This window comes from Coregonus lavaretus (assembly GCF_964263955.1).
Source record: "Coregonus lavaretus genome assembly, contig: HAP1_SCAFFOLD_1820, whole genome shotgun sequence".
NCBI classification, from domain to species: domain Eukaryota; kingdom Metazoa; phylum Chordata; class Actinopteri; order Salmoniformes; family Salmonidae; genus Coregonus; species Coregonus lavaretus.
In genome coordinates, this window is record NW_028158934.1 from 51,015 (window position 1) to 78,429 (window position 27,415).

The 27,415-nt window shown below is 47.3% G+C and overlaps 2 protein-coding genes across 2 annotated transcripts; one reads left to right on the forward strand and one right to left on the reverse strand.

Moving 5' to 3' along the window:
- The first annotated feature begins 208 nt into the window (after positions 1-208).
- LOC311123456 (uncharacterized protein) lies at positions 209-15,104 on the forward strand. The gene is made up of 9 exons (XM_084197722.1): positions 209-648; positions 6,971-7,148; positions 8,080-8,664; positions 10,864-10,908; positions 11,044-11,124; positions 11,239-11,457; positions 13,600-13,705; positions 14,543-14,645; positions 14,732-15,104. Exons 2-9 carry the CDS (start codon positions 6,997-6,999, stop codon positions 14,746-14,748), a joined length of 1,308 nt encoding a protein of 435 aa, XP_084053848.1. The 5' UTR covers positions 209-648; positions 6,971-6,996; the 3' UTR covers positions 14,749-15,104.
- LOC311123457 (transforming growth factor-beta receptor-associated protein 1 homolog) lies at positions 15,103-27,036 on the reverse strand. Its single transcript, XM_084197723.1, has 12 exons — positions 26,956-27,036; positions 25,003-25,713; positions 24,686-24,880; positions 24,314-24,468; positions 23,806-24,044; positions 23,439-23,624; positions 22,287-22,344; positions 21,899-22,042; positions 21,529-21,693; positions 20,630-20,789; positions 19,807-20,273; positions 15,103-19,079 (listed from the first exon to the last, which is right to left on the reverse strand). Exons 2-12 carry the CDS (start codon positions 25,688-25,690, stop codon positions 18,888-18,890), a joined length of 2,649 nt encoding a protein of 882 aa, XP_084053849.1. The 5' UTR covers positions 25,691-25,713; positions 26,956-27,036; the 3' UTR covers positions 15,103-18,887.
- Between the last annotated feature and the right edge of the window lie 379 nt (positions 27,037-27,415).

Below are 27,415 nucleotides of genomic sequence, written 5' to 3' on the forward strand. Positions count from 1 at the left end.
AGCAGCTCATTGAGTTTTGATTAGTTTTTTATAATCATCCTCCAGTGTTTTTCCAGTCTCACTGATAACAGTCAACTCAGGTAACTTACCTTTCAGGTTTACGTGTGTACTTTTTCGGTTCAGAGCATGCCGCGCCTCCCTCCCTGCCCCCTATCCTTACTCGTCAGCACCTTATCCTTCAGGACAGAAAGGGTGGAGTAAGAGAGATAGAGACAGAGAGAGAGAGAGAGAGAGAGAGAGAGAGAGAGAGAGAGAGAGAGAGAGAGAGAGAGTGAGAGAGAGAGAGAGAGACAGAGAGAGACAGCGAGAGAGAGACAGAGAGAGAGACAGTGAGAGAGAGAGAGAGAGAGAGAGAGAGACAGAGAGAGAGACAGAGAGAGAGAGAGACAGAGAGAGAGAGAGAGAGAGAGAGAGAGAGAGAGAGAGAGAGAGAGCGAGAGAGAGAGAGCGAGAGAGAGACAGAGAGAGAGAGAGAGAGAGACAGAGAGAGAGAGAGAGAGAGAGAGAGACAGAGAGAGAGAGAGACAGAGAGAGAGAGAGTGAGAGAGAGAGAGTGAGAGAGAGACAGAAAGAGAGAGAGAGAGAGACAGAGAAAATCCTCCGTTCCACGATCATCTGCCACTATTGTGAACACTGGGCTTCTTCACGGTGAGTTAAACAACTACATCTATCATTTATAAAGTGGGTACATCTTTGGTAGTGGTCTCATACCGTTGCTCAATTTCACAGTTTGAAATGATCCTACATGATATTGCTTGAGGGATACATCATTAAGAGAAGTTGTTTTTATGAGATGTTTAACTTTGTTTGTTAAAGAAGGGCTATGGCATGGTTAGTGTTCTGTTATTGCAGTTCTTAATAAGGTGCAAGCCATAACAACACTATTAAACCATAACAACACTATTAAGCCATAACAACACTATTAAGCCATAACAACACTATTAAACCATAACAACACTATTAAACCATAACAACACTATTAAGCCATAACAACACTATTAAGCCATAACAACACTATTAAGCCATAACAACACTATTAAGCCATAACTGTCAAAGCGTGCTGTAGGTGCAGTGGTGGAATCAAACGCAGGACGCAGACGGATAATCCAACAGACTTTAGTAATGCCAAAACACGGCAAACGGACAATACTTGCCCGAAGGCGAAATACGCACGAAGGCGAAACGAAACAACAGCGCACAAAACAGGTGCGTAATAACTCCAGCGCAGTGGAGAGAAGCTCAACCGAGCGAAATACACGACTGACAAAATCAATAACACACAACACCTGACAAACACAACGAGAACTAAATAGGACACTAATGACACTAAATGAAAACAGGTGTGACAACAATCAGACAAAAGCAAACGAACATGAAACATACAACGGTGGCAGCTAGTATTCCGGAGACAACGAACGCCGAAGCCTGCCCGAACAAGGGAGAGAGGCAGCCTCGGCCGAAACCGTGACAGTACCCCCCCCTTGACGCGCGGCTCCAGACGTGCGCCGACTCCGGCCTCGGGGACGACCCGGAGGACGCGGAGCAGGGTGCGTCGGGTGCCCACGATGGAATTCCGTCAGGAGAGACGGGTCCAAAATGTCTCTCCTCGGCACCCAGCACCGCTCCTCCGGACCGTACCCCTCCCACTCCACTAGATACTGGAGACCCCCCATCCGACGTCTCGAATCCAAGATGGACCTCACGGAGTACGCCGGTGCCCCCTCGATGTCCAATGGGGGCGGAGGAGTCTCCCTGATCTCACTTTCTTGGAGTGGGCCAGCTACCACCGGCCTGAGAAGGGACACATGGAACGAGGGGTTAATACTTTTATATTCAACAGGTAGCTGTAATTTATAACACACCTCGTTCAACCTTCCCAGGACTTTAAATGGCCCTACAAACCGCCGACCCAGTTTCCGACAGGGCAGGCGGAGGGGCAGGTTCCTGGTAGAGAGCCAGACTCGATCACCGGGTGCGTACACCGGTCCCTCACTGCGGTGGAGATCGGTGCTCGCCTTATGACGTCGGAGGGCCCGCTGCAGGTGGACGTGTGCAGCGTTCCATGTCTCCTCCGAGCGCCTCGCCCACTCATCCACCGCAGGAGCCTCGATCTGGCTCTGCTGCCAGGGTGCCAGAACCGGCTGGTAACCTAACACACATTGGAAAGGAGTTAGGTTAGTGGAGGAATGGCGTAGGGAATTCTGGGCCATTTCGGCCCAGGGAACGTACCTTGCCCACTCCTCCGGCCGGTCCTGGCAGTATGTTCTAAGAAACCTGCCCACATCCTGGTTTACACGTTCCACCTGCCCATTACTCTCCGGGTGGTAACCCGAGGTGAGGCTCACCGAGACCCCCAACCGCTCCATAAAGGCCCTCCAGACTCTGGAGGTAAATTGGGGACCCCGATCAGACACAATATTCTCGGGTACCCCGTAGTGCCGGAACACATGGGTGAATAGGGCTTCGGCAGTTTGCAGGGCGGTAGGAAGGCCCGGCATGGGGAGCAAACGACAGGCCTTAGAAAACCGGTCCACAACGACCAGTATAGTGGTATTCCCCTGTGAAGGAGGAAGGTCAGTAAGGAAATCCACTGAGAGGTGGGACCATGGTCGTTGTGGCACGGGCAGGGGTAGTAACTTACCCCTAGGCAGATGTCTAGGCGCCTTACACTGGGCGCACACCGAGCAGGAGGAAACATAAACCCTCACATCCCTTGCCAACGTGGGCCACCAGTACTTGGCACTAAGACAGTGCACTGTCCGGCCGATACCCGGATGTCCAGAGGAGGGTGACGTGTGAGCCCAATAGATCAATCGATCCCGAACCTCGAGCGGAACGTACTTCCGACCCTCCGGGCACTGTGGTGGACTAGGGTCGGTGCGTAACGCCCGCTCGAGTTCAGCATCGACCTCCCACACTACCGGTGCCACCAGACACGACTCCGGCAGTATGGGAGTGGGCTCCACGGACCTCTCCTCCGTGTCATACCGCCGAGACAGCGCATCTGCCTTGCCGTTCTGTGACCCAGGGATGTACGTGATCTTAAAAGTAAACCTGGTCAAGAACATATTCCATCTTGCCTGGCGAGGGTTCAGCCTCCTCGCTGCCCGGATGTACTCCAGGTTACGGTGGTCCGTCAAAATGAGGAAAGGGTGTTGAGCCCCCTCAAGCCAGTGCCTCCACACCTTTAGGGCCTGTACCACGGCTAACAGCTCCCTGTCCCCTACGTCATAGTTCCGCTCCGCCGGACTGAGCTTCTTAGAATAAAAAGCACAGGGGCGGAGTTTAGGTGGCGCGCCAGACCGTTGTGAAAGCACGGCTCCTAGACCGGCCTCTGACGCGTCCACCTCTACCTGGAACGGCAAAGAGGGATCCGGATGCGCCAGCACCGGGGCCGAGGTAAACAGGTCCTTCAGCCTCTCAAACGCCCTGTCCGCCTCGGCCGACCACTGCAGACGCACCGGACCCCCCTTCAAAAGAGACGTGATGGGAGCTGCCACCTGTCCAAAACCCCGGATAAACCTCCGGTAGTAATTCGCAAACCCCAAAAACTGCTGCACCTCCTTCACAGTGGTTGGTGTTTGCCAATTACGCACGGCCGACACCCGGTCTACCTCCATCTTCACCCCTGACGCAGACAACTGATACCCCAAAAAGGAGACCGACTCCTGGAAAAACAGACACTTCTCTGCCTTCACATACAGGTCGTGCTCCACCAGCCTCCGCAACACTCTACGCACCAGGGCCACATGCTCGACACGGGTAGGCGAGTACACGAGAATGTCATCTATGTACACAACCACCCCCTGCCCCTGCATGTCCCTGAAGATCTCATCCACGAATGATTGGAAAACTGACGGAGCGTTCATCAACCCGTATGGCATGACCAGATACTCGTAATGGCCCGAGGTGGTACTAAAGGCTGTCTTCCATTCATCGCCCTCCCTGATGCGCACCAAGTTGTACGCGCTCCTGAGATCTAATTTAGTGAAGAAACGCGCCCCATGCAACGACTCAGTCATGGTCGCAATCAGCGGGAGTGGATAACTGTACTTCACCGTAATCTGATTGAGACCACGGTAATCGATGCACGGGCGCAAACCACCATCCTTTTTCTTCACAAAAAAGAAACTCGAGGACGCAGGGGAAGTGGAAGGCCGTATGTATCCTTGTCTCAGAGATTCGTCTATGTAAGTCTCCATAGCTTTCTTCTCCTCTTGAGACAGAGGATACACATGGCTCCGTGGGAGCGCAGCTCCTGCCTGGAGGTCTATCGCACAATCTCCCTGCCTATGGGGCGGCAACTGCGTCGCCCTCGACTTACTAAACGCAATAGCCAAATCCCCATACTCAGGGGGAACGTGCAATGCGGGCACCTGGTTTGGACTCTCCACCGAGGTAGCCCCTACGGAAACGCCTAAACATCTACCCACACACTGGGCAGACCACTCCATCAGAGCCCTCTCCTGCCACGAAATGGATGGGTTATGGGTACTCAACCAGGGCATGCCCAGCACCACCGGATACGCAGGAGAGTCAATCAGAAATAGCTGAATCATCTCCTGATGACCCCCCTGCGCACACATCCTAAGTGGCGCAGTGACCTCCCTGATCAAGCCCGCACCCAACGGACGGCTATCTAGGGCATGAACGGGGAAAGGAACATCAACAGGAAGAAGGGGAATCCCTAAAGCTAAACAAAACTTCTTATCAATAAAATTCCCAGCCGCGCCTGAATCTACCAGCGCCTTATGCTGGGAATGAGGTGCTACCTGTGGAAAACGCACAGGCATACAAAAATGTGCAACAGAGAGCTCTGGGTGAGTGGGGCGCCTACTCACCTGGAGGGAATCCCCAGTGCGGGACCTGTCGTCCTCTCCCCTAGGAGGCCATCCCCAGCACCTAGCCGCGGTGTGTCCTCCCCGACCACAGTTGGTGCAGGGGATGGACCCCCTAGTAAGCCGACCCCTCCTCTCTCTAGCGCCAGCGCCCCCGAGCTCCATGGGGCACGGCTCGGAAGCGCTGGAGGGTGAAATGGACGGACCCCCCTCGGAACGTCCGCGGGTAGCTAGCAGGTTATCCAGCCTGATGGACATGTCGACCAACTGGTCGAACGTGAGGCTGGTGTCCCTACAGGCCAGCTCCCGACGGACGTCCTCTCGTAGACTACACCTGTAGTGATCGACGAGGGCCCGATCATTCCACCCTGCATCTGCCGCTAGAGTACGGAATTCGAGGGCGAACTCCTGAGCACTCCTCCTCCCCTGCCGGAGGAAGACCAGACGCTCCCCCGCCGCTTTCCCCTCCGGGGGATGGTCAAACACCGCCTTGAAGCGGCGGGAGAACTCGTCGTAAGTTATGGTGTCCGTGTCGATCCTCCTCCACTCCGCGTTGGCCCATTCCAACGCCTTCCCGGACAGGCAGGAGATCAGGGCGGACACGCTCTCATGTCCCGAGGGCGCCGGGTGCACGGTGGCCAGGTACAGCTCCACCTGGAGAAGGAAACCCTGGCACCCGGTCGCGGTCCCATCGTAAGCCCTCGGGAGCGAGAGTCGGACTCCTCGGGGTTCTGGTGCGGGAATAGGCTGACTGGCCGATGGTGCTGGCACGGAGGGTGGCGGTGGAGGCGTCCCCCAGCCTCGGATGGTGGTGATCACCTCCTGCAGTGCGGTCCCCATCTGCAGGATCTGGTCACCTTGTTCCCGGACCCTGTCCTCCAGAGTCGCCTGGGCTGCTGCGGCTCCTGCTGATTCCATGTGGTGTGTTATTCTGTCAAAGCGTGCTGTAGGTGCAGTGGTGGAATCAAACGCAGGACGCAGACGGATAATCCAACAGACTTTAGTAATGCCAAAACACGGCAAACGGACAATACTTGCCCGAAGGCGAAATACGCACGAAGGCGAAACGAAACAACAGCGCACAAAACAGGTGCGTAATAACTCCAGCGCAGTGGAGAGAAGCTCAACCGAGCGAAATACACGACTGACAAAATCAATAACACACAACACCTGACAAACACAACGAGAACTAAATAGGACACTAATGACACTAAATGAAAACAGGTGTGACAACAATCAGACAAAAGCAAACGAACATGAAACATACAACGGTGGCAGCTAGTATTCCGGAGACAACGAACGCCGAAGCCTGCCCGAACAAGGGAGAGAGGCAGCCTCGGCCGAAACCGTGACAATAACAACACTATTAAACCATAACAACACTATTAAACCATAACAACACTATTAAACCATAACAACACTATTAAACCATAACAACACTATTAAACCATAACAACACTATTAAACCATAACAACACTATTAAACCATAACAACACTATTAAGCCATAACAACACTATTAAGCCATAACAACACTATTAAACCATAACAACACTATTAAACCATAACAACACTGTTAAGCCATAACAACACTATTAAACCATAACAACACTATTAAACCATAACAACACTGTTAAGCCATAACAACACTATTAAGCCATAACAACACTATTAAGCCATAACAACACTATTAAACCATAACAACACTATTAAACCATAACAACACTATTAAACCATAACAACACTATTAAACCATAACAACACTATTAAGCCATAACAACACTATTAAGCCATAACAACACTATTAAACCAAGGGGAACCAAAGTCTGTTGTTCTCAACCAATTAAGTTTGTGATTGTTCAATCATAACTGACGCTCTGTGTGTTGAATATTATTGCTTAATCAAACATACCATCTAGCATGCCATTCTTAACCACGTCAGGTAGAGTTTATCATAAAACAGATGTTCCGATAAATCCACGTTCAGGTATGTCCTCAGGACAGGTCATCGGAATGTTGAAACGTAGCAGTTGACCCCAGGTGTGTGTGTGAGTGTGTGAGTGTGTGAGTGTGTGTGTGTGCGTGTTCATCATACCAATATCTTTGTTACATTTTATTTTTCTTCTACCACAGATTGGAACATCCCCCTGCTTTCTACAATGTCTATTTTCAGTAAGTCTAAGCCCGTCACATTGAGTAAGGAGATGAGTGCCAGTCAGAACATATCTGACAGCAACAGGAAGAAGACCAGTCTGCTGAAAGACAACAGCTGGATCAGACGTAGCATGGAGGAGGAGGAGGAGGAGGAGGAGTAAGTGTGACTCACACACACGTAGTGTACACACACATGCATCCTTAGACACACACATCACACACACACACACATACACACATAGTGTAATGGCCTGTTGATAAAGAAATGTGTGAGTAAGATATGACTAAAATGTTACACCCTCAGTTAAATTAATAATGTCTGACTAATTAGTAGACTAGAGCTTAGAGAGTTAATCAAATGTGTTTATATCCCAGCAACAGAGTACGATTGAAACCAATAACAGGAGACTGGTTCAAAAAACACACAGGGAAAGGAGAGCATGAAAAGGTTTCAGAATATTGTGAGGACGGCGATATCTAAGGAATGCAGCCTGCCCGAGAAAGGAGTAGAATATGATAAGAACATGTGTGTGTGTTTGTGTATGTGTGTGTGTGTGTGTGTGTTTGTGTTTGTGTGTGTGTGTTTGTGTATGTATGTGTGTGTGTGTGTGTGTGTGTGTGACCTGATGGTCAGGAGAGCAGAGGAAAACATGAGCTAAACCCAGGTACAGTGGAAATATACAGCCTACAGCGGGGTGGGATTTTTCCTCTGACGTGTGCGTATAAAAATATTGTACGACCATTTTGTTGCAGAGCGCTGTCATGAATAAATATGCTGACCATTGCAGGATTGAGTCTTTGTTTAATTTATTTAAACTAAGAGATTTACAACCTTTTGGGAAATATTCTAAGACTTAAGAAGTAGTTGGCTTCAACCATTGAGATAACAAAATTCTCGTGACACCTGTCGCGACCCAAACTTTTAAGTCGCGACCCAAACTTTGACAGAGAGGTTCTGAGCTGTCTCAAATCTACTGACACTGTCGAATGGTAAAAAGTTGACCAATCTCAAACATCCAAATGATTTGACAATATCACATTTGGTAGGATTCTCTCTCTCTAACATCAGTCTCCCTCTGTCTGTTTAGTGCTAACCACAGCCAGCCGTCAGAGGTGGGCCTGCCCAACCCTTCCACTGCCAGCAGCCCTAGCCTGCCCAACCCTTCCACTGCCAGCAGGCCTAGCCTGACCAACCCTTCCATTGCCAGCAGCCCTAGCCTGCCCAACCCTTCCACTGCCAGCAGCCCTAGCCTGACCAACCCTTCCACTGCCAGCAGTCCTAGCCTGCCCAACCCTTCCACTGCCAGCAGCCCTAGCCTGCCCAACCCTTCCACTGCCAGCAGGCCTAGCCTGCCCAACCCTTCCACTGCCAGCAGCCCTAGCCTGCCCAACCCTTCCACTGCCAGCAGCCCTAGCCTGCCCAACCCTTCCACTGCCAGCAGCCCTAGCCTGACCAACCCTTCCACTGCCAGCAGCCCTAGCCTGACCAACCCTTCCACTGCCAGCAGCCCTAGCCTGACCAACCCTTCCACTGCCAGCAGCCCTAGCCTGACCAACCCTTCCACTGCCAGCAGACCTAGCCTGACCAACCCTTCCACTGCCAGCAGCCCTAGCCTGCCCAACCCTTCCACTGCCAGCAGCCCTAGCATCTCATTCAATGATCAGACCAAGAGGTACATTTGCATTGTGTCTTATCTTAGCAGCACTGGAACGCTGAGCTGAGCAAGACAATATGCTGCTTAGTTTCTTCAAGTTACGGTATGGCTTCAGGTTATACTGTATGTCATGTGTCTGTGGTGTTTTCAGGATATTATACTGTATGTATATACTATCTGGTAGTCACTGTGTTTTCTCTACTATATACTATCTGGTAGTCACAGTGTTTTCTCTACATAGATAGATATACTATCTGGTAGTCACAGTGTCTTCTTTAACGATATACAGTGCATTCAGAAAGTATTCAGACCCCTTGAATTTTTTCACATTTTGTTACGTTACAGCCTTATTCTAAAATTGATTAAATAAATTGTTTTTCTCATCAATCTACACACAATACCCCATAACAACAAAGTGAAAGCAGGTTTTTAGAAATCTTTGCAAATGTATTACAAATAAAAAAGATAAATACTTTATTTACAGAGGTATTCAGACCCTTTGCTATGAGACTCTAAATTGAGCTTAGGTGCATCCTGTTTCCATTGATCATCCTTGAGATGTTTCTACAACTTGATTGGAGTCCAACGTGGTAAATTCAATTGATTAGACATGATTTGGAAAGGCACACAACTGCCAAAATGCACCTAAAGGACCCCCAGACCATGAGAAACAAGATTCTCTGGTCTGATGAAACCAAGATTGAACTCTTTGACCTGAATGCCAAGCGTCGCATCTGGAGGAAAGCTGGCACCTTACGGTGAAGCATAGTGGTGGCAGCATCATGCTGTGAGGATGTTTTTCAGCGGCAGGGACTGAGAGACTAGTCAGGATCGAGGGAAAGATGAACGGAGCAAAGTACAGAGAGATCCTTGATGAAAACCTGCTCAGGACCTCAGACTGGGGTGAAGGTTCACCTTCCAACAGGACAACGACCCTATGTACACAACCAAGACCAAGCAAAAGTGGCTTCGGGACAAGTCTCTGAATGTCCTTGAGTGTCCCAGCCAGAGCCCGGACTTGAACCTGATCGAACATCTCTGGAGAGACCTGAAAATAGCTGTGCAGCAACGCTCCCCATCCAACCTGACAGAGCTTGAGAGGATCTGCAGAGAAGAATGGGAGAAACTCCCCAAATACAGGTGTGCCAAGCTTGTAGCGTCATACCCAAGAAGACTCGAGGCTGTAATCACTGCCAAAGGTGCTTCAACAAAGTACTGAGTAAAGAGTCTGAATACTTAAGTAAATAAGATTTTTCAGTTTTAGATTTTTTTTTATAAATCAGCAAAATGTTCTAAAAACCTGTGTTTTGCTTTGTCATTATGGGGTATTGTGTGTAGATTGATGAGGGAAAAAAACAATATAATCAATTTTAAAATAAGGCTGTAACGTAACAAAATGTGGAAAAAGTCAAGGGGTCTGAATACTTTCCGAATGCACTGTATCGACTATCTGGTAGTCACAGTGTTTTCTCTAACTATATATCTACTATCTGGTAGTCACTCTCTACCTGTATCTTCATAATGTTTAGTCATTCTCACACAGTTGTGTCTCTGTACCTCACTAATGTATTTGTGTTTTTCGCAGTGGTGGAAAAAGTACTCAATTGTCATACTTGAGTAAAAGTAAAGATACCTTAATAGAAAATGACTGAAGTAAAAGTGAAAGTCACCCAGTAAAATACTACTTGAGTAAAAGTCTAAAAGTATTTGGTTTTAAATATACTTAAGTATTAGAAGTAAATGGAATTGCTAAAATGTACTTAAGTATCAAAAGTAAAAGTAAAAGTATAAACCATTTAAAATTCCTTATTTTAAGCAAACCAGACGGCACAATTTTCTTGTATTCTTTGTATTGATGGATAGCCAGGGGCACACTCCAACACTCAGACATAATTTACAAACAAAGCATGTGTGTTTAGTGAATCCACCAGATCAGAGGCAGTAGGATGACCAGGGATGTTCTCTTGATAAGTGTGTGAATTGGACCATTTTCCTGTCAAAATGTAACGAGAACTTTTGGGTGTCAGGGAAAATGTATGGAGTAAAAAGTACATATTTTCTTTAGGAATGTAGTGAAGTAAAAGTAAAAGTTGGCAAAAATATAAATAGTAATGTAAAGTACAGATACCCCAAAAAACTACTTAAGTACTACTTTAAAGTATTTGTACTTAAGTACTTCACATCACTGGTTTTTCGTTTGTTTCGTTTTCACCTCAGCCCTCCACTTCCTCCAAAGCCCAAGACTGTGTCCTCCGTTTTAAGGTAAAGAGGTCAAAATTCTAACGAATACTCAAGGGACTAAAATTGTACCACACTCACAAAGAACTACGGCAGACCCTCCCATTAATGCACTTATCCCTTGTAATTCAACCGTGTCTGTCTTCCCTCTCCTCACAGCACCACCTCAAAGAGTATGAAAGACTCCAAGACAGCCAAGAGTCCTGGCATCACCTCCCCAAAGTCCCCAGAATCCCCCAAGTAAGTCAGACACATAGAGCAAGTGACTTTAGTTTGAAGTTAAATGATGTTGTATTACAGTATCTTGTGTATAATTGACCAACAATCTTGTTTCATTTCCGTGTGGTCATGTAGAAGCTCATCGCTGAAGAGCCCATCCATGTCCCTCTTTACTGCAAGGGTCTTTTCCTCACCCCAAAAACGATTCTACTCCCCACTAAGCCCTCCAGAAGTGCTCACCCATGACATAACCCACATCACTGATGAAGAGCCACCAGCAGTCACAACAACTCCACCACCACCACCTCCAATGACAGAGGCAACAATGCCCCAAGCTTCAATCAATGAGATGAGGTACTTCTGACATAATGAACATTGATGAATGGTAGCATCCTCAATGTAACATATCATACTAAGTTGAGTCCTGGATTTACTTTTACTATGTTATGTATAGTCTATGAGACCAGGCTGTTATAAGGGGAAAGATTTGTTTTGGGAATTTTCTAAATATTTTCAATATTATGAATTTCCATGTTGGCTCTATGCCCGGAAATGCCCTTGTCCGGATTTCAAACTCTCCAAAAAAGTGTTTAAAATTCTAAAAACTGGCAATAATGAATATTAACTGAAAAAGGATATTATGTATTTTCTTGCAATAGCCCTCGCTGACTTTAAATAATAGTTATCTCAAAACTGTGATTCCAAAAAAAATGTGTCCGGAGATTTGGTCAACTCCGTCAGATTTGTCTAAAATCCTACATTTATCAGGAATTATCAGGGTCAGCTATACCATAAGGACCCCTTATTCATGTCCTCATTACATGTAGTGCAACAAGACCACTCATGGTCTGGAAAGTTCTCTGCTTTTGATAGATTTAAACAAACAATATTCAAATCACCATGGTCACAACCATAAACTGTCAACTTCATCTTCCTGATAGATTAAGATAGGATATGAATTTTGGTTCAAATATGTTTATTTTCATTGGATTTTAGAGTCCTAAAGCAACTGAGGAAAAACTAAATGTCTACTTTGTATACCACTTAAAAGAAGAAGAAAAAAGCAATTTTTGTCAACTCCATTAAACCTCAACTCCGTCAGATTTTTGTCTAACGTCAACTCTGTCAGAGTGCTGTAATAGCTGATAGAATTGTTTTGTTTTTATTGGGTATTTTCAAATGAATCATTTTCTATATTTTACAAACGTTTGTATTAAACTTTTATTTTTAGAGGCAAAATATGTCTGTTTTAAGTATTTGTTGTCAACTCCATCAGTGGCTTGTCAACTCCATCACTGATGGCTAACCCCTTAAGATCGATTTTTTTGGTCAATATTCGGAAATAATATTCTAATCACTGTTCTGCAACATACAGCATGCTTAAACTGTCACATATTTGCTCAGCTAGACCTAAGGGATAATGTTTGCTTTATAAATGTTGTTTTAATGTTCTGAATCTAGAAAAACATGTCAAAATGCTAACGAAATGACCCCTGGAGCATTTAATAGTGCTATAAAACAAAACAAAAAGAAGTTAGGAGATGTTTATTTTTTATTAATGTTAGAATGAAACAATCAAGGCCTTTAAACAACTTGTTGGTCAATAAATGTAAAAATTAACTGCCTTTTAAGGTGTCTGACGGAGTTGACATAAATACAGTTAGTTGCATTTGATGAAAACATTTAATAATTAGGTTGTTCCTTTACATGGTGTGATGGCTGATACTTTGGCCTATCAAAATATATATTTCAAATGTTGTTAATAGTCAAAAAATATTTGTTAAAAAAAAGGTAGAGATTGTCCCGTCTTTCAAGAATCCCTGAACTGTCAAATGTATAAACTTATGTGGTGTAAAAGTGTTTCTCTCTCTCTGATCTCTCAGTTTAGAGACCAGTCTCCCTGACCCTCCCTCTCTGACTCCAACCCAGACTCTACTCTCCATACCCTCTCTGACTCCAACCCAGACTCTACTCTCCATACCCTCTCTGACTCCAACCCAGACTCTACTCTCCATACCCTCTCTGACTCCAACCCAGACTCTACTCTCCATACCCTCTCTGACTCCAACCCAGACTCTACTCTCCATACCCTCTCTGACTCCAACCCAAACTCTACTCTCCATACCCTCTCTGACTCCAACCCAGACTCTACTCTCCATACCCTCTCTGACTCCAACCCAAACTCTACTCTCCATACCCTCTCTGACTCCAACCCAGACTCTACTCTCCATACCTAACAGGTCAGTCCTGACTCCAACCCAGACTCTACTCTCCATACCCTCTCTGACTCCAACCCAGACTCTACTCTCCATACCCTCTCTGACTCCAACCCAGACTCTACTCTCCATACCCTCTCTGACTCCAACCCAGACTCTACTCTCCATACCCTCTCTGACTCCAACCCAAACTCTACTCTCCATACCCTCTATGCACTCAGTAAAGCTGTCCCTGTGTGTTCTCGCTATACCCAACTCACTACTGCCCTCTGCTGTACAGGCGTGTGACTGAGGACCTGTGTTCGTACTGCTGTAAACCCATAGTGGCTGGAGCCAAGATGATCCTGGAGGACCTTCAGATCTACAGCCACTCATCCTGCTTCAAGGTAAACCAACACACCCATCTATTCAACATACATCCATGTGTGTCCCAAATGGCACCCTAGTCCCTTTAAAGTGCACTACCTTTGACCAGGCCCACTGGGCCCTATGGGCTCTATTCAAAGGTAGTGCACTATATAGGGAATAGGGTGCCATTTTCACACACCTACAGTACGTCACACATCTACATGTCTATCCATTAAACACATCTACAGTACATCTACATGTCTATCCATTAAACACATCTACAGTACATCTACATGTCTATCTATTAAACACATCTACAGTACATCTACATGTCTATCCATTAAACACATCTACAGTACATCTACATGTCTATCCATTAAACACATCTACAGTATGTCTACATGTCTATCTATTAAACACATCTACAGTACATCTACATGTCTATCCATTAAACACATCTACAGTACATCTACATGTCTATCCATTAAACACATCTACAGTATGTCTACATGTCTATCTATTTAACCCACATCTACAGGAAGTCACACATATTCCACATAGTTGTGCTGTAGTGATAACTGGATATGCCCTCTAGATGTGTATCATGTTGTGTGCAGTCAGTCAGGCAGTCAGTCAATCAGTAGGCAGGCAGTCAGATTATTAGAATCACATGAATAACTGACTGTCTCTGAACCCATACTGTATGTAACCATCTTCCTCTCCCGCTCTCCCTCCCTCCCTCTTCCCACTCCCTCCCCTTCCTCCTCTTCCCCTCCCTCCCACTCCCTCCCCTTCCTCTCCCTCCCACTCCCTCCCCTTCCTCCTCCCCTTCCTCCCCTCCCTCCCTTTCCTCTCTCTCTCCCTCTCCTCCACAGTGTGAGGTGTGCCACTGTCCTCTAGGAGACCTCCATGCAGGAGACAGTATGTGGCTCCATAGAGGGACAGTGCACTGTGAAGGCTGCTTCAGCACAACCAGAGGTGTGTGTGTGTGTTAGTGTCCACAACAAATCCGTCATGCTATGCTGGCTTAGCTCTAATCCTGTCCTGTACGGGTTTCTTTACAGAGAAATATCTCCTCTAGGGAAGAAGAATGACAGAATGCTCATGTCTCCACGGTAACAGACAGAGAACAAGGAGACATCACTTCAAAAGCCGTAAAAGGACACATTGCTTTTATATGTGTGGATCTGGTGGTTGACTCAACAGGGTGGATCTGGTGGTTGACTCAACAGGGTGGATCTGGTGGTTGACTCAACAGTGAATTACATTTTATAATGTAGTCTGGATCTATAATCTTCACAACCTCTCTTGCAAATTATTGTCACATATAGAATCAGATCCAATGACCTGGATGGATTCTTTATGTACTTCTGTATTTATCTACTATAATGTAATATGATGATTTGTTAAATCTCTTTACAATAAAACCACCAACTGATGTCAGCATGTAGTCATGTTTATTAAAATTGACGTCTTTGCATGTTGTACATTCCACCTACATTGATTTACAAAGCAACAAACTACTGTATATACAGTATATACACATACCAGTATCTATACATTTATAAAATACATCAGTAGGGAGAGAGAGAGGGCGAGAGAGAGAGAGAGAGAGCGGGGGAAAGAGAGAGAGAGAGGGGGAAAGAGAGAGAGAGAGGGGGAAAGAGAGAGAGAGAGCGGGGGAAAGAGAGAGAGAGGGGGAAAGAGAGAGAGAGAGAGAGAGAGAGAGTGGGGGAAAGAGAGAGAGAGGGCGAGAGAGAGAGAGAGAGGGCGAGAGAGAGAGAGAGAGAGCGGGGGAAATAGAGAGAGAGGGCGAGAGAGAGAGAGGGGGAAAGAGAGAGAGAGAGAGAGAGAGAGAGAGAGAGAGAGAGAGAGAGAGAGAGAGAGAGAGAGAGAGAGAGAGCGGGGGAAAGAGAGAGAGAGAGAGGGCGAGAGAGAGAGAGAGCGGGGGAAAGAGAGAGAGAAGGTTTGTTTAAGGTCATGTTTACACACATTGTGTTATTAGTGTCAGGGGAGAAGGCAGAAGACAGTAAGTCCTTTTGTTTGTGCAGAGTAAACCACTACGTCCCAAATGGCACCCTATTCCCTATATAGTGCACTACTTTTGACCTGAGCCCTTGTGTATTACAGGTCAGGGGGAGACTAAAGTCCACAGCCCAGGCACTAGCAGAAGTAACCCTGGAACCAAAGTTAAGATGTTATTCAACGTGTAACAATTAAACAGGCTAACCTTGAATCAGACATCACTGAAATGATCTGAGAAGTGATAGAGAAGATAGGTGTCCATTTTGAATATACGACCAGAGATGACCATATGGAAGGATGGATGGTACTGAAGGTCTCTGCGTCTGAAATGGCACCCTGCGCCCTATTCCCTATATAGTGCACTACTTTTGACCAGACCCATTATGTGCCCTGGTCCAAAGTAGTGCTCTCCATACTAAATAGGGTACCATTTGAGACGCAACCAGCGTTAAAGGTGTTGTGCACTGATATCATCTCCTCGAAATGTGCCACTCTTGGGGGAGGGCGGAGTTACTGTGATTAATGTGTCCAATCGGTACGTCTGACCAAGTTATCCTGGCCAATCACTGTGCATGGAATCAGCCACTGGAACAGTCAGCCATGCCCACAAATATGCTACTGGCTTTACATACACAAGGATCAGGGGAACAATATGTAACAAACCTTCAAGACTGCTCACTCCACTACTCTACACTTCGATCATATGACACCCTCTTTCAATGATAAAAAACCCGACATCATTTATATCTTAAATCATGTAACAGAGAGTGTTTCATTTCTTCATTAAATATCAGAACATTTCATTCCTAACCGGTACACGTGCAAATAGGGAATCAAACCAGTAGTGAACTATGTAGGTAATAGGGTACCACTTGGTACTCAGACAGAGACACAACACCTGCATCTACAACATGTAGAGCAACACCTGGTTGTTTCTGTTCAGATTGTAGCAGTTACAGTGTGGTTTGAATCAAAGGCTGAATTTTAAAAAAGGCTTTGTTTTGATCAGAGCTCCGTCCCCAAAGACAGAGTGTGCGTCCCAAATGGCCAGAGGCCCTGGTCAAAGGTAGCGTACTATATAGGGAACAGGGTGCCACTTGGTACTCAGACAGAGACACAACACCATTCACCAACAGAGAAACAAACCGGATATGCATCATAGAGGGTTAGAACAGAAGGAAGGAAGTGTGTGTGTGAGTGTGTGTGTGAGTGTGTGTGTGAGTGTGTGTGTGTGTGTGTGTGTGTGTGTGTGTGTGTGTGTGTAAGTAAAAGAGGGGTTTCACTTAGTCTGTGCTCATCAAATGGTCTATTGCAAAATGCATCAAAAGTTTGACATTTCACACATTTTAAAAAGTCAAAATAGTTTTGTTTTTTTTACTGAGAAATCAACGGTCTCTAGTTTGCTATAAACCTCGCAAGCAGCGTGAGAACAAAACAACTAAAGCATTAAAAGAAATAGACTGCATTGCAATGCGTTTTCCCTTTTACCGTTCACAAAGAGCTCATCTGGTTTTAACTCATTGGTACAAAAACTATGATATTCCAACAGCTAAGTTGCATAATTGAAGGATTCCCTGTAAATCAGTGTTAATACAAAGGCTGATTTCTTGCTTTGTTCGACCCACAATCATGTTGTTCACTGATCGATATGAACTGGGACAGGACCATAGAGATGTATAGAGATCATTCCTTGGAAATAACTCTATTTGCATGGACTTGCATGCCACTGAGGGCTTCCACCATTTTAAAGTAGCCAACTGGGTGGAGATTCCTATGGGTTGGGAGCGATCAGCTAATGATCAGAGCATTGGCTTCTTCAAATTGGTTTGCTTAGTTTGTAAATGGCTTTAAGCTATATCACCGCCATCTAGTGGCCACAATAAATGAATGACAAGATTTGGTTCAAGACCTCAGCAATGCAGGTGGCGGTAAATCACCAATATTAGCTATACACTTTTTCAAACATCCAAAATAAGAAAATGTGGTACTTTAAAATGGAGATAGCCTCAATGGCTTTGCCCATGCTGTCGCAGACTCCATAATGGCACAGATACAAAACGGAGCTCTCTATACATAGGACATAGCTTAGCCTGAGTGCCAGTCTGTTTGTGCCACCATGCCAACTCCTTGGCTTGACAATTAGCAATGAAGTTGGCAAGTGCTCGAACAGATCTGGGACCAGGCTAGAAGTAGCTTTGGTTAGTGAAACATTAGCCAAGTCTTCTGTTCAGTGTTTTAGCACATCCCATAGAGCTGGGTCATGTTCATCAGGGTACACCGTAGCAAAATGTTTTTGCAGTGGAAAAGGGAAACAAGTGTTTGCTTTTGGAGATGGCTCAGCTAGTCCCTCCCCAGTTTTCTTCAGTTTGGTGCCTAATGAACACGGCCCTGGTCTGAGCTGAAACTAACTAGCATCAGGTTAGCAGGACGTTTGAAGATAACCCCACCTTGGTTAGCAAAGTGAAAACCAAACCATTGTTTGTTGCTTGAAGGCAGAGAGTTCTTGAGTAGTGTGGACACAAGGTTGGAGGGGTGAGAGAGCATGTGCAACACACCAGAACATTTAGCAACACTTAGGAACTCTCCTGGCTGTGAACGGAGCCTCACTGGGGCATCATCGTCTTCAAGTTCAGTCTCAGATACCAGCAGCAGAGAGGAGCCACTGTGGTGATGGAGGAGATGCCTAACTATGGTCTGCTTGTACTTCACAGGGATAGACTCAAGCTCAACTCAGGTTTGGGCTTGGACCAGGGCAGACATAGCAGAGCAGGGGTTCAGCACCGGACCAGGAGAGGCTGGAGGTTTCACTTCAATGTTTAGAGTCATTATGGATGGATGTGGAGTTAGTTCTTGTTTTAGAACTTCATTCACAATTAATTCACAACTCACAGTCTGTCATCAGTCTCCGTGTTGTGTATGAATGGTGGCACTGGAATAAATAGCTTCCTTCATTCATTCACAAAGGAACAAACCCACGGTAGAGAAGTGTGGTCAGCTCTGTGTTTCTGAGTAGGCTCCCGGGCTGCTTCCACTACGCTGGACCACGGTAGCCATAGTAACCTCTGTGCTTTGCATCCCCCATAGTCATCATCTGATGTGACCCCCAGACGCAACCCAATCACAGCCCCGGGCTGCTGCTTGGCTCCTCCCACCACATTGGCTCTGGGCGGGGCTTGGGTGGTGGTGGGAGGGGCTTCATGTGTGGTTGCTGCTATTGGCTAGTTGTCTCTTGGTGGGCGAGTCTCGTACCACCCTCTGGGCGGCACAGTGTGTGTGTACGGGCACCCCCCCTGGCAGACACACACAGTCCGGCTCGCTGAAGGTGTTGTGGCACAGAACACACCCCTTCTTCTCTGACACCAGGACTGGACTTCTCCTCTGCTTCAACTGATGAGACGACAACATGGGGAGAGTTACAGCTCACCTTCATCAAGAGTCAGCAGCACTTAGGAGCAATTACAAGATTTAAATCATAACAGCTTAGTTGTAAACACATAATACAGAGGTGTGTGTGTGTGTTGTGATGTGTGTGTGTCGTGGTGTGTGTGTGTGTTGTGATGTGTGTGTGTTGTGGTGTGTGTGTGTGTGTTGTGGTGTGTGTGTTGTGATGTGTGTGTGTGTGTGTGTGTGTGTGTGTGTTGTGATGTGTGTGTGTGTTGTGATGTGTGTGTGTTGTGATGTGTGTGTGTGTTGTGATGTGTGTGTGTGTGTTGTGATGTGTGTGTGTGTGTGTTGTGATGTGTGTGTGTGTGTGTTGTGGTGTGTGTGTGTGTGTTGTGGTGTGTGTGTGTGTGTGATGTGTGTGTGTGTTGTGATGTGTGTGTGTGTGTGTTGTGATGTGTGTGTGTTGTGATGTGTGTGTGTGTGTTGTGATGTGTGTGTGTTGTGATGTGTGTGTGTGTGTGTTGTGATGTGTGTGTGTGTTGTGGTGTGTGTGTGTGTGTTGTGATGTGTGTGTGTGTTGTGATGTGTGTGTGTGTGTTGTGATGTGTGTGTGTGTTGTGATGTGTGTGTGTGTTGTGATGTGTGTGTGTGTTGTGATGTGTGTGTGTGTTGTGATGTGTGTGTGTGTGTGTCTCGTCTCATTGCGTGTGTCTCGTTGTTCCAGTCTCACCCTGTCGTGCTGCAGCTGTAGGTTCTCGGACCTCGCCAGCCCCAGTGCAACCTGGGAGGTGCGGCAGGCGTGCATACTCCCCCGCAGGGCGCGTCCGAGGAAGGGGCGGAGCAGCTGCAGGGACCACCCTTCAGGGAGCAGGTCCAGCACGCGCACCGCGTCAAACACCTCCCCGTGCCGGTTTAACAGATCCACCGCCGCCATCTCCAGCTCCCCGGTACTACCACCGTTACCGGCCCCGTTTCTACTGGGAAGGTCCCGGTCCAGATAGACCCCCAGAAGGAGGTGGAAGAGGCGCTGCTGGTAGGCCGGGTCCCGGGAGGCGGAACCCCACACGCAGTAGGCCTCGGCAGCGGGGAAGTCTTTGAGCTGGTGCACCAGGATGTGTAACGCCTTATCGTGCTCCTCTAGCTTCCCGTGGAGCGTGGCTCTCTCCAGTAACAGCTGGTCACACTCCTGGATCTTACCTGAGGGAGGGGGAGACAGGGTCAGAGGTTATGGCAGGTTATAGCCATGTCATCATGGTTAAAACCAGGGTCATAGTAGGTTATAGCCATTCTCTGGTTGGAAATCAACTGAATACATGCCTCATACCATTTCCGTCATTATTCTGACAGGAAACTAAATGTGGTGTATTGGTTTTCTATCAAGTTTAAACAGTAACAATACTTCAACTAAAATATTGTTTTACATGGAAAACAACATTGTCTGCCTCCCAAATTACACCCTATTCCTTATACAGTGCACTACTTTTGACCTGAGCCCTATGCACTGTATATGGAATAGGGTGTAATTTGGGACACAATTGAAATGGACAGCTCACCCAGTAGTAGTTGGACGCGGTACAGGCTGGACTCCCTGAGGAGGAGCTGTAGTTTGTCCCTTGCTGCAGACACCTGTTGGTCCACTGTGGGGGACTGAGACAGGAGAGACAGGACTCTGTCTGTATACTGCACTGCCAGGTGGGTGTGGAGCTTCTCTTTCTGCAGCGAGGCAGAGAGAGTGAGAGAGGCAGAGAGAGAGAGAGAGAGAGAGAGCCAGAGAGAGAGAGAGTGAGAGAGCCAGAGAGAGAGAGAGAGAGAGAGAGAGTGAGAGAGGCAGAGAGAGAGAGAGAGAGAGTGAGAGAGCCAGAGAGAGAGAGTGAGAGAGGCAGAGAGAGAGAGAGAGTGAGAGAGGCAGAGAGAGAGAGCGTGAGAGAGCCAGAGAGAGAGAGAGAGTGAGAGAGGCAGAGAGAGAGAGAGAGAGAGAGAGATGAATAAAGGCCAAGCACCAGGGAAAGTTGAACGAGGCAAATCGTGGAGTAATATGCAGAGAGAGGGACAAGACAGTTTGTCAACAATCGCTATGTCTTGCCGTTGTAAATGCTTGGTGCTGCTTATGAATGGGTTATAAATGGGCTATGAATGTGTTATGAAGTCCTATGTAGGTACCCTTCAAGTGAAGTATTACCATTATAGATGATAGTTCAGTCTGCTGTAAATCTGGCATTTCTTACATACCCCTTATGTATGTGTTATAATAATATAATATATAATATGCCATTTAGCAGACGCTTTTATCCAAAGCAACTTACAGTCATGTGTGCATACATTTTTACGTATGTGTGGTCCCGGGGATCGAACCCACTACCCTGGCGTTACAAGCGCCATGCTCTACCAATTGAGCTACAATTGAGCTACATTATAAACGTGTTCTGAAGTCCTATGTAGTGTATGTTCTGACCTGTATCTGTCGGTCCAGCACCAGGTGTTCCAGGTAGAGCAGCAGAGCCTGGCTGTGTTTCCCCAGGTACGTGATGACATCGTCTGGGTTCACCTGGCCCTTCTGCTCCTTAACCTGGTCCTTACCCAAACCCAGCGGCCGCTTGGTGAAGACCTGCACCCCTATCTAGAGAGAGAGACCATAGATGTATATACACACCCATAGAATTAGAATGAGTAGAGTTTACCTTCTTCTTTACTCCTATAGGTATATCCTAAATGGCCTCCAGTCGAAGTCATTCGTTAGTTTCTGCTAGGACTTAGGGCCCTGGTCAAAAGTAGTACACAATATAGGGATTAGGATGCCATTTGGGACGTAGCCAGAAACGTACTGTCTGGTCTCTCTGCAGGGCCCAGTCTGCATATTTCCACACCAGGTCCAGGTTGGAGCAGAAACTCAGGAAGTCCACAATGTACTCATACAGATCAGACCTGGTAGAGTCCTGAAGGTCCCCATTCACTACCCGCACCCACAACTACAGGAGGAAAGGAGAGGCAGAGGAGAGATGTATTTTACAACATGGTCATTTCATTTCAATTAATATTAAGCAATAATCAAGATAATGGATTGGATTTATAGGGCTTTTCCACCTAGGTGCTCAAAACGCATTAGTTTAAGACGTGGCCATATTTTACTTAATAGGATTTGATTTGCCATATACGAGCCATGGTGGTACTGTCACCATGTTCAAACTAAGGTAGTGTACAGTGCATGTTTACCTGTAGAGCAGCTGAATCCTGTCCGTTATAATGGTAGAGGAGGCCTAGTGCAAAATACCTGATGTGCAGGAGAAAGAATAAAACATAACATAAAAACATACTCATTACACACTTAAGGCAATAGCTTAGCAGGCTACTTTTAAGGCAATAGCTTAGCAGGCTACTTTTAAGGCAATAGCTTAGCAGGCTACTTTTAAGGCAATAGCTTAGCAGGCTACTTTTAAGGCAATAGCTTAGCAGGCTACTTTTAAGGCAATAGCTTAGCAGGCTACTTTTAAGCAATAGTGAGCAACAGCCTTGGTAGCTAGGCTAGCTGTATTGCCCACTAGGCTAGCTGTATTGCCCACTAGGCTAGCTGTATTGCCCACTAGGCTAGCTGTATTGCCCACTAGGCTAGCTGTATTGCCCACTAGGCTAGCTGTATTGCCCACTAGGCTAGCTGTATTGCCCACTAGGCTAGCTGTATTGCCCACTAGGCTAGCTGTATTGCCCACTAGGCTAGCTGTATTGCCCACTAGGCTAGCTGTATTGCCCACTAGGCTAGCTGTATTGCCCACTAGGCTAGCTGTATTGCCCACTAGGCTAGCTGTATTGCCCACTAGGCTAGCTGTATTGCCCACTAGGCTAGCTGTATTGCCCACTAGGCTAGCTGTATTGCCCACTAGGCTAGCTGTATTGCCCTCTAGGCTAGCTACAGTGCCCGCTAGGCTAGCTGTATTGCCCACTAGGCTAGCTGTATTGCCCACTAGGCTAGCTGTAGTACCCGCTAGACTAGGCTAGGCTAGCTGCAGTACCCACTAGACTAGCTGCAGTACCCGCTAGGCTAGGCTAGCTGCAGTACCCGCTAGGCTAGGCTAGCTGCAGTACCCGCTAGGCTAGGCTAGTTGCAGTACCCGCTAGGCTAGGCTAGCTGCAGTACCCGCTAGGCTAGGCTAGTTGCAGTACCCGCTAGGCTAGGCTAGTTGCAGTACCCGCTAGGCTAGCTGCAGTACACGCAAGGATAGGCTAGCTGCAGTACCCGCTAGGCTAGGCTAGTTGCAGTACCCGCTAGGCTAGGCTAGTTGCAGTACCCGCTAGGCTAGGCTAGTTGCAGTACCCGCTAGGCTAGGCTAGCTGCAGTACCCGCTAGGCTAGGCTAGCTGCAGTACCCACTTGTGGTGTTTCTCTAGCCAGGGGGTGCTGTCTGCCAGTAGACAGGCGTTGGGGGAGGCCAGCAGGTCCAGAAGACTCTCGTGGTCCTGCTCAGCGTACAGCTTCAACAGAGCCGTGTCCACGTCCTCCCGGCAGCCGTTAGCCTCCTCCGTGCTCCGCACCTCGCCAAGGTACGTGATGAGAAACCTATAATAATAATTATTATTATAATTATAAATGCCATTTAGCAGGCACTTTTATCCAAAGTGACTTCAAGTCTTGCGCTCATATATTTTACGTACAGATGGTCCTGGGAATCAAACCCACTATTATGGTGTTGCAAATGCCATACTCTACCAACTGAGCTACAGAGGACCACATCTCTTACCTCTTGCACCTCTGGACCTTCTCCTGGTCCCCCTGCGCCAGGTGGTTGAGATCGGCAAACTCGTGGAGCGGCGGGTGGCAGCGGGTGAAGGAGGAGGAGGCCGGGAGGAGGAGAGGGTAGAGGGAGATCAACTCCCGGATGTCCAACTGACCCGTCCTGAAGTGTTCTTTCGCTTCTAAAAACTGAAGCTGCCCAAACTGTATGAATCCTGCTTGCTGGAGGATTCTTTTGTGCAATATCTGAGGAAAGGGGGTGGGGGGGGGGTAATGAAAGAGAAAGTGAAAGATGCATCACATCTCATCCCTGCTATTCTATATTTTACATTTCACAAGGACACAATCACCCCAGTCAAATGAGCCACGTGGGAACACATGACACATCACTGTCACAATAACCCCCTTGGGCTGTACTCACAAAAGAAACAGTAGAAATCAGCCTTTTGATCATATAGTGTCTAGTCTTGAAAAGCACTCTATTAGAAACACTATTTGTGGCAGTCAGTCTGTACCTGGAACTTGTCTTTGGGAATGTTTCTCCTGGCTCCCTCTGTAAGGGTGAGGGCCTCCTCCACTCTGTGTCCAGCTAGCAGGTCCTGGATCTGTCTCTCCAGAGGTAGGGGCACCAGTACGTACACAGCCTTAGTGGAGGCCAGAACCACCTTACCTATAGTGACAGGGACAGGTCAGGGTTAGGTTTAGGGACACAGACAGGGACAGGTCAGGGTTAGGTTTAGGGACACAGACAGGTCAGGGTTAGGTTTAGGGACACAGACAGGGACAGGTCACGGTCTCCACGGCCATAGATACTGTAGACATAGGTCTACTGAGGTAAGCCAAAAAGGTTTGACATTTAGAGTAGTGTATGGGAGCCATGTTGGCACCTTCAAAGTCCTGTAGGATGTGTCCATCTCTGAAGGAGAGGGTCTGTTTGAGCTGTTGGTCGAGCATACTATGGACGGTGACGAAGCCCTCGTCTAGCGCCACCACATAGGGAAAACACACCGCCGCTCCCATCACACTCTCCGACCAGTTCACTGGGGCACGCTGGGATACACCCTCCGCATTGGCAAACATACCTGAGGGAGAGAGAGAGAGAGAGAGAGAGAGAGAGAGAGAGAGAGTACATTCTTCATTAGTGATATGTTAGTAATAAGATCCAATGACTAACCATACAGCTGCTGTTGTTGTAATGACTCACCCAGGCCACCGGGGGCAGCCAAGAGGAACTCCTCCCTACCGATCCTCTTGACGATAGGCTTCCTCTCCTCGCTGTCGTAGGGGAACAGGTCCTGCGCAGCCCCTGTGCTGTAGTTGAGGATCATGTACTGCGTGGAGAGGGCCAGGCACAGGAAGTAACCGTCCAGACTGACCGCACATGGCTGCTCGGGCGTGTTGACCTCTTTCACCAACTGCACCCTGTCCTCATACACCATATATATCTGCACGGTGCGCCGCCGGGCCGAGATCACCCCGATCTCCACACAGAACGGGTCCCCGTTCACCGGGTTCTCGTTGACGCAGAATGCGGCCACGCCCTTGATCTTGGCCCCGCCCAAGGGCACGGGTTCTAAGGTAATCATGTCAACAACACTAACCGTAGCATCACAGAGCACAATGATGCGTTCTAACGCTGACGCGGCCTTCAGGGCCTCCACAGGCTTCTTCAGGCCCAGGTATTTGAACAGCAGCTTTTGGACAGAGTAGGATAGCATCCCCTTGGCCGTGGCATGCTCCTCCAGCAGGAAGTGATGTATGAAGCAGTCGTTGGTGCCCACGTACAGGTGCTTGCCGCAGCACTCAATGCACTCAATATTGATGCGGGCCTTGTCTCCCATCAGGAGCTCCCGCTCCACGGCAGGGACCAGCTCAAACGCCTTCACACTCATCTTGAAGGCACAGCACACATCTACTGCAAGAGAAGAGGGGATCAGGTCAACACAGACATCTACTGCAAGAGTCAGGAGGGTGAGATCAGGTCAACACAGGCCTCTACTGCAAGAGCGGAGGGAATCAGGTCAACACAGACATTACTGCAAGAGTCATGAGGGTGGGATCAGGTCAACACAGACATCTACTGCAAGGGTCAGGAGGGTGAGATCAGGTCAACACAGACATCAACTGCAAGAGTCAGGAGGGTGAAATCAAGTCAACAAAGACATCTACTGCAAGAGTCAGGAGGGTTGGATCAGGTCAACACACATCTACTGCAAGAATCAGGAGGGTGAGATCAGGTCAACACAGACATCTACTGCAAGAGTCAGGAGGGTGAGATCAGGTCAACACAGACATCTACTGCAAGAGTCAGGAGGGTGAGATCAGGTCAACACAGACATCTACTGCAAGAGTCAGGAGGGTGAGATCAGGTCAACACAGACATCTACTGCAGGAGTCAGGAGGGTGAGATCAGGTCAACACACCTTGGCTGTGTCCCGATTCTTCACCCTTTTCCCAAAGTGTACACTTGCAAACTTACAGGCATTTCTACAGCCAATTATTACATAAATCCAATGCTTTTAAATCCATGCACACTGTGGGAGAAGGGTGGATAACTGCGATGCGTCCTGTAAGTGCAAAGCAACAGCCTTTTCAATACTATTGTACAAGCTCTCACTGACAGTCCTAACTCCAAGGCTAGTGTGGGATCAGTAGGACCAGGAGCTTTTCCTGATCACGTGAACGGACCTGGAAAAACTCTAGACCCTAACTAGTTAGCTAGGAGGATACCGCAATAATGATACAACTAGCGACTACTAGCAATGATCACTTGACAGTTAGCCATCATGCTAGCTAGCCTAGCTGGCAACAAACCTTCTCTATACGATCATTTCTAGCGAAATTCTGGGACATTTTGATTCTCAAACCCAGAGCTAAATATGGGGCAGCTAATTACCTAGCAACATCATGCAAATATGTTGTACATTGACTATCTGTTGTGGAAGTAGAGCAATGACTGAAGTAAAGTTAGCTTTCCAGCTAATGTTAACCAGTTTTAGCAGCTAGCTAGCTGACTGGCTATATGTAGGTAACTAGCTACTTAGCAATGACTCAGGCTGTCATTATTGGTAAATCGGCGCAGCTGTTGACTGTGAAAACCTTTCAAAAACAGTAATGTACATGTCCATACAAAGACGATAGCTAGAAGCTGTCATACCCCAGCCGTAGCCACTGCAGATCTGGTATAGGAGACGCCGATGTATCACGGCCTCCCTGCCTTTTCACTTCTCAATCTCTCCACTTCCTTCGATGCTTACCGTTTGCTAACCGCTAGGGAGAGCTGCCACTACGTTTTCCGCTCGAAGAATGTCATGAGGAGGTTGTACTTCCTGTTTACAAATGCATTGGGTCAATATATGCATATATTGACAAAATACAATGGGAGTTGTTGTCCAAAAAGCGGCAGGGCGGGCTGTCTAGCGCCCGCCTATCCTTTCTTTGGATTGGTGGATACATCTCATTATTGTCTTCAATTTTTGCATATTCGATGAGGGTTGTTGACGTCAACCGCCTGTATTCAATGGAGAGACACGCTATGCTCTAGCCTCATTACATGAATATGCATAGAGGCATCTCCAGACAACTCCGATATAAAGTGTTTTTTTCTCAAAGTTGTC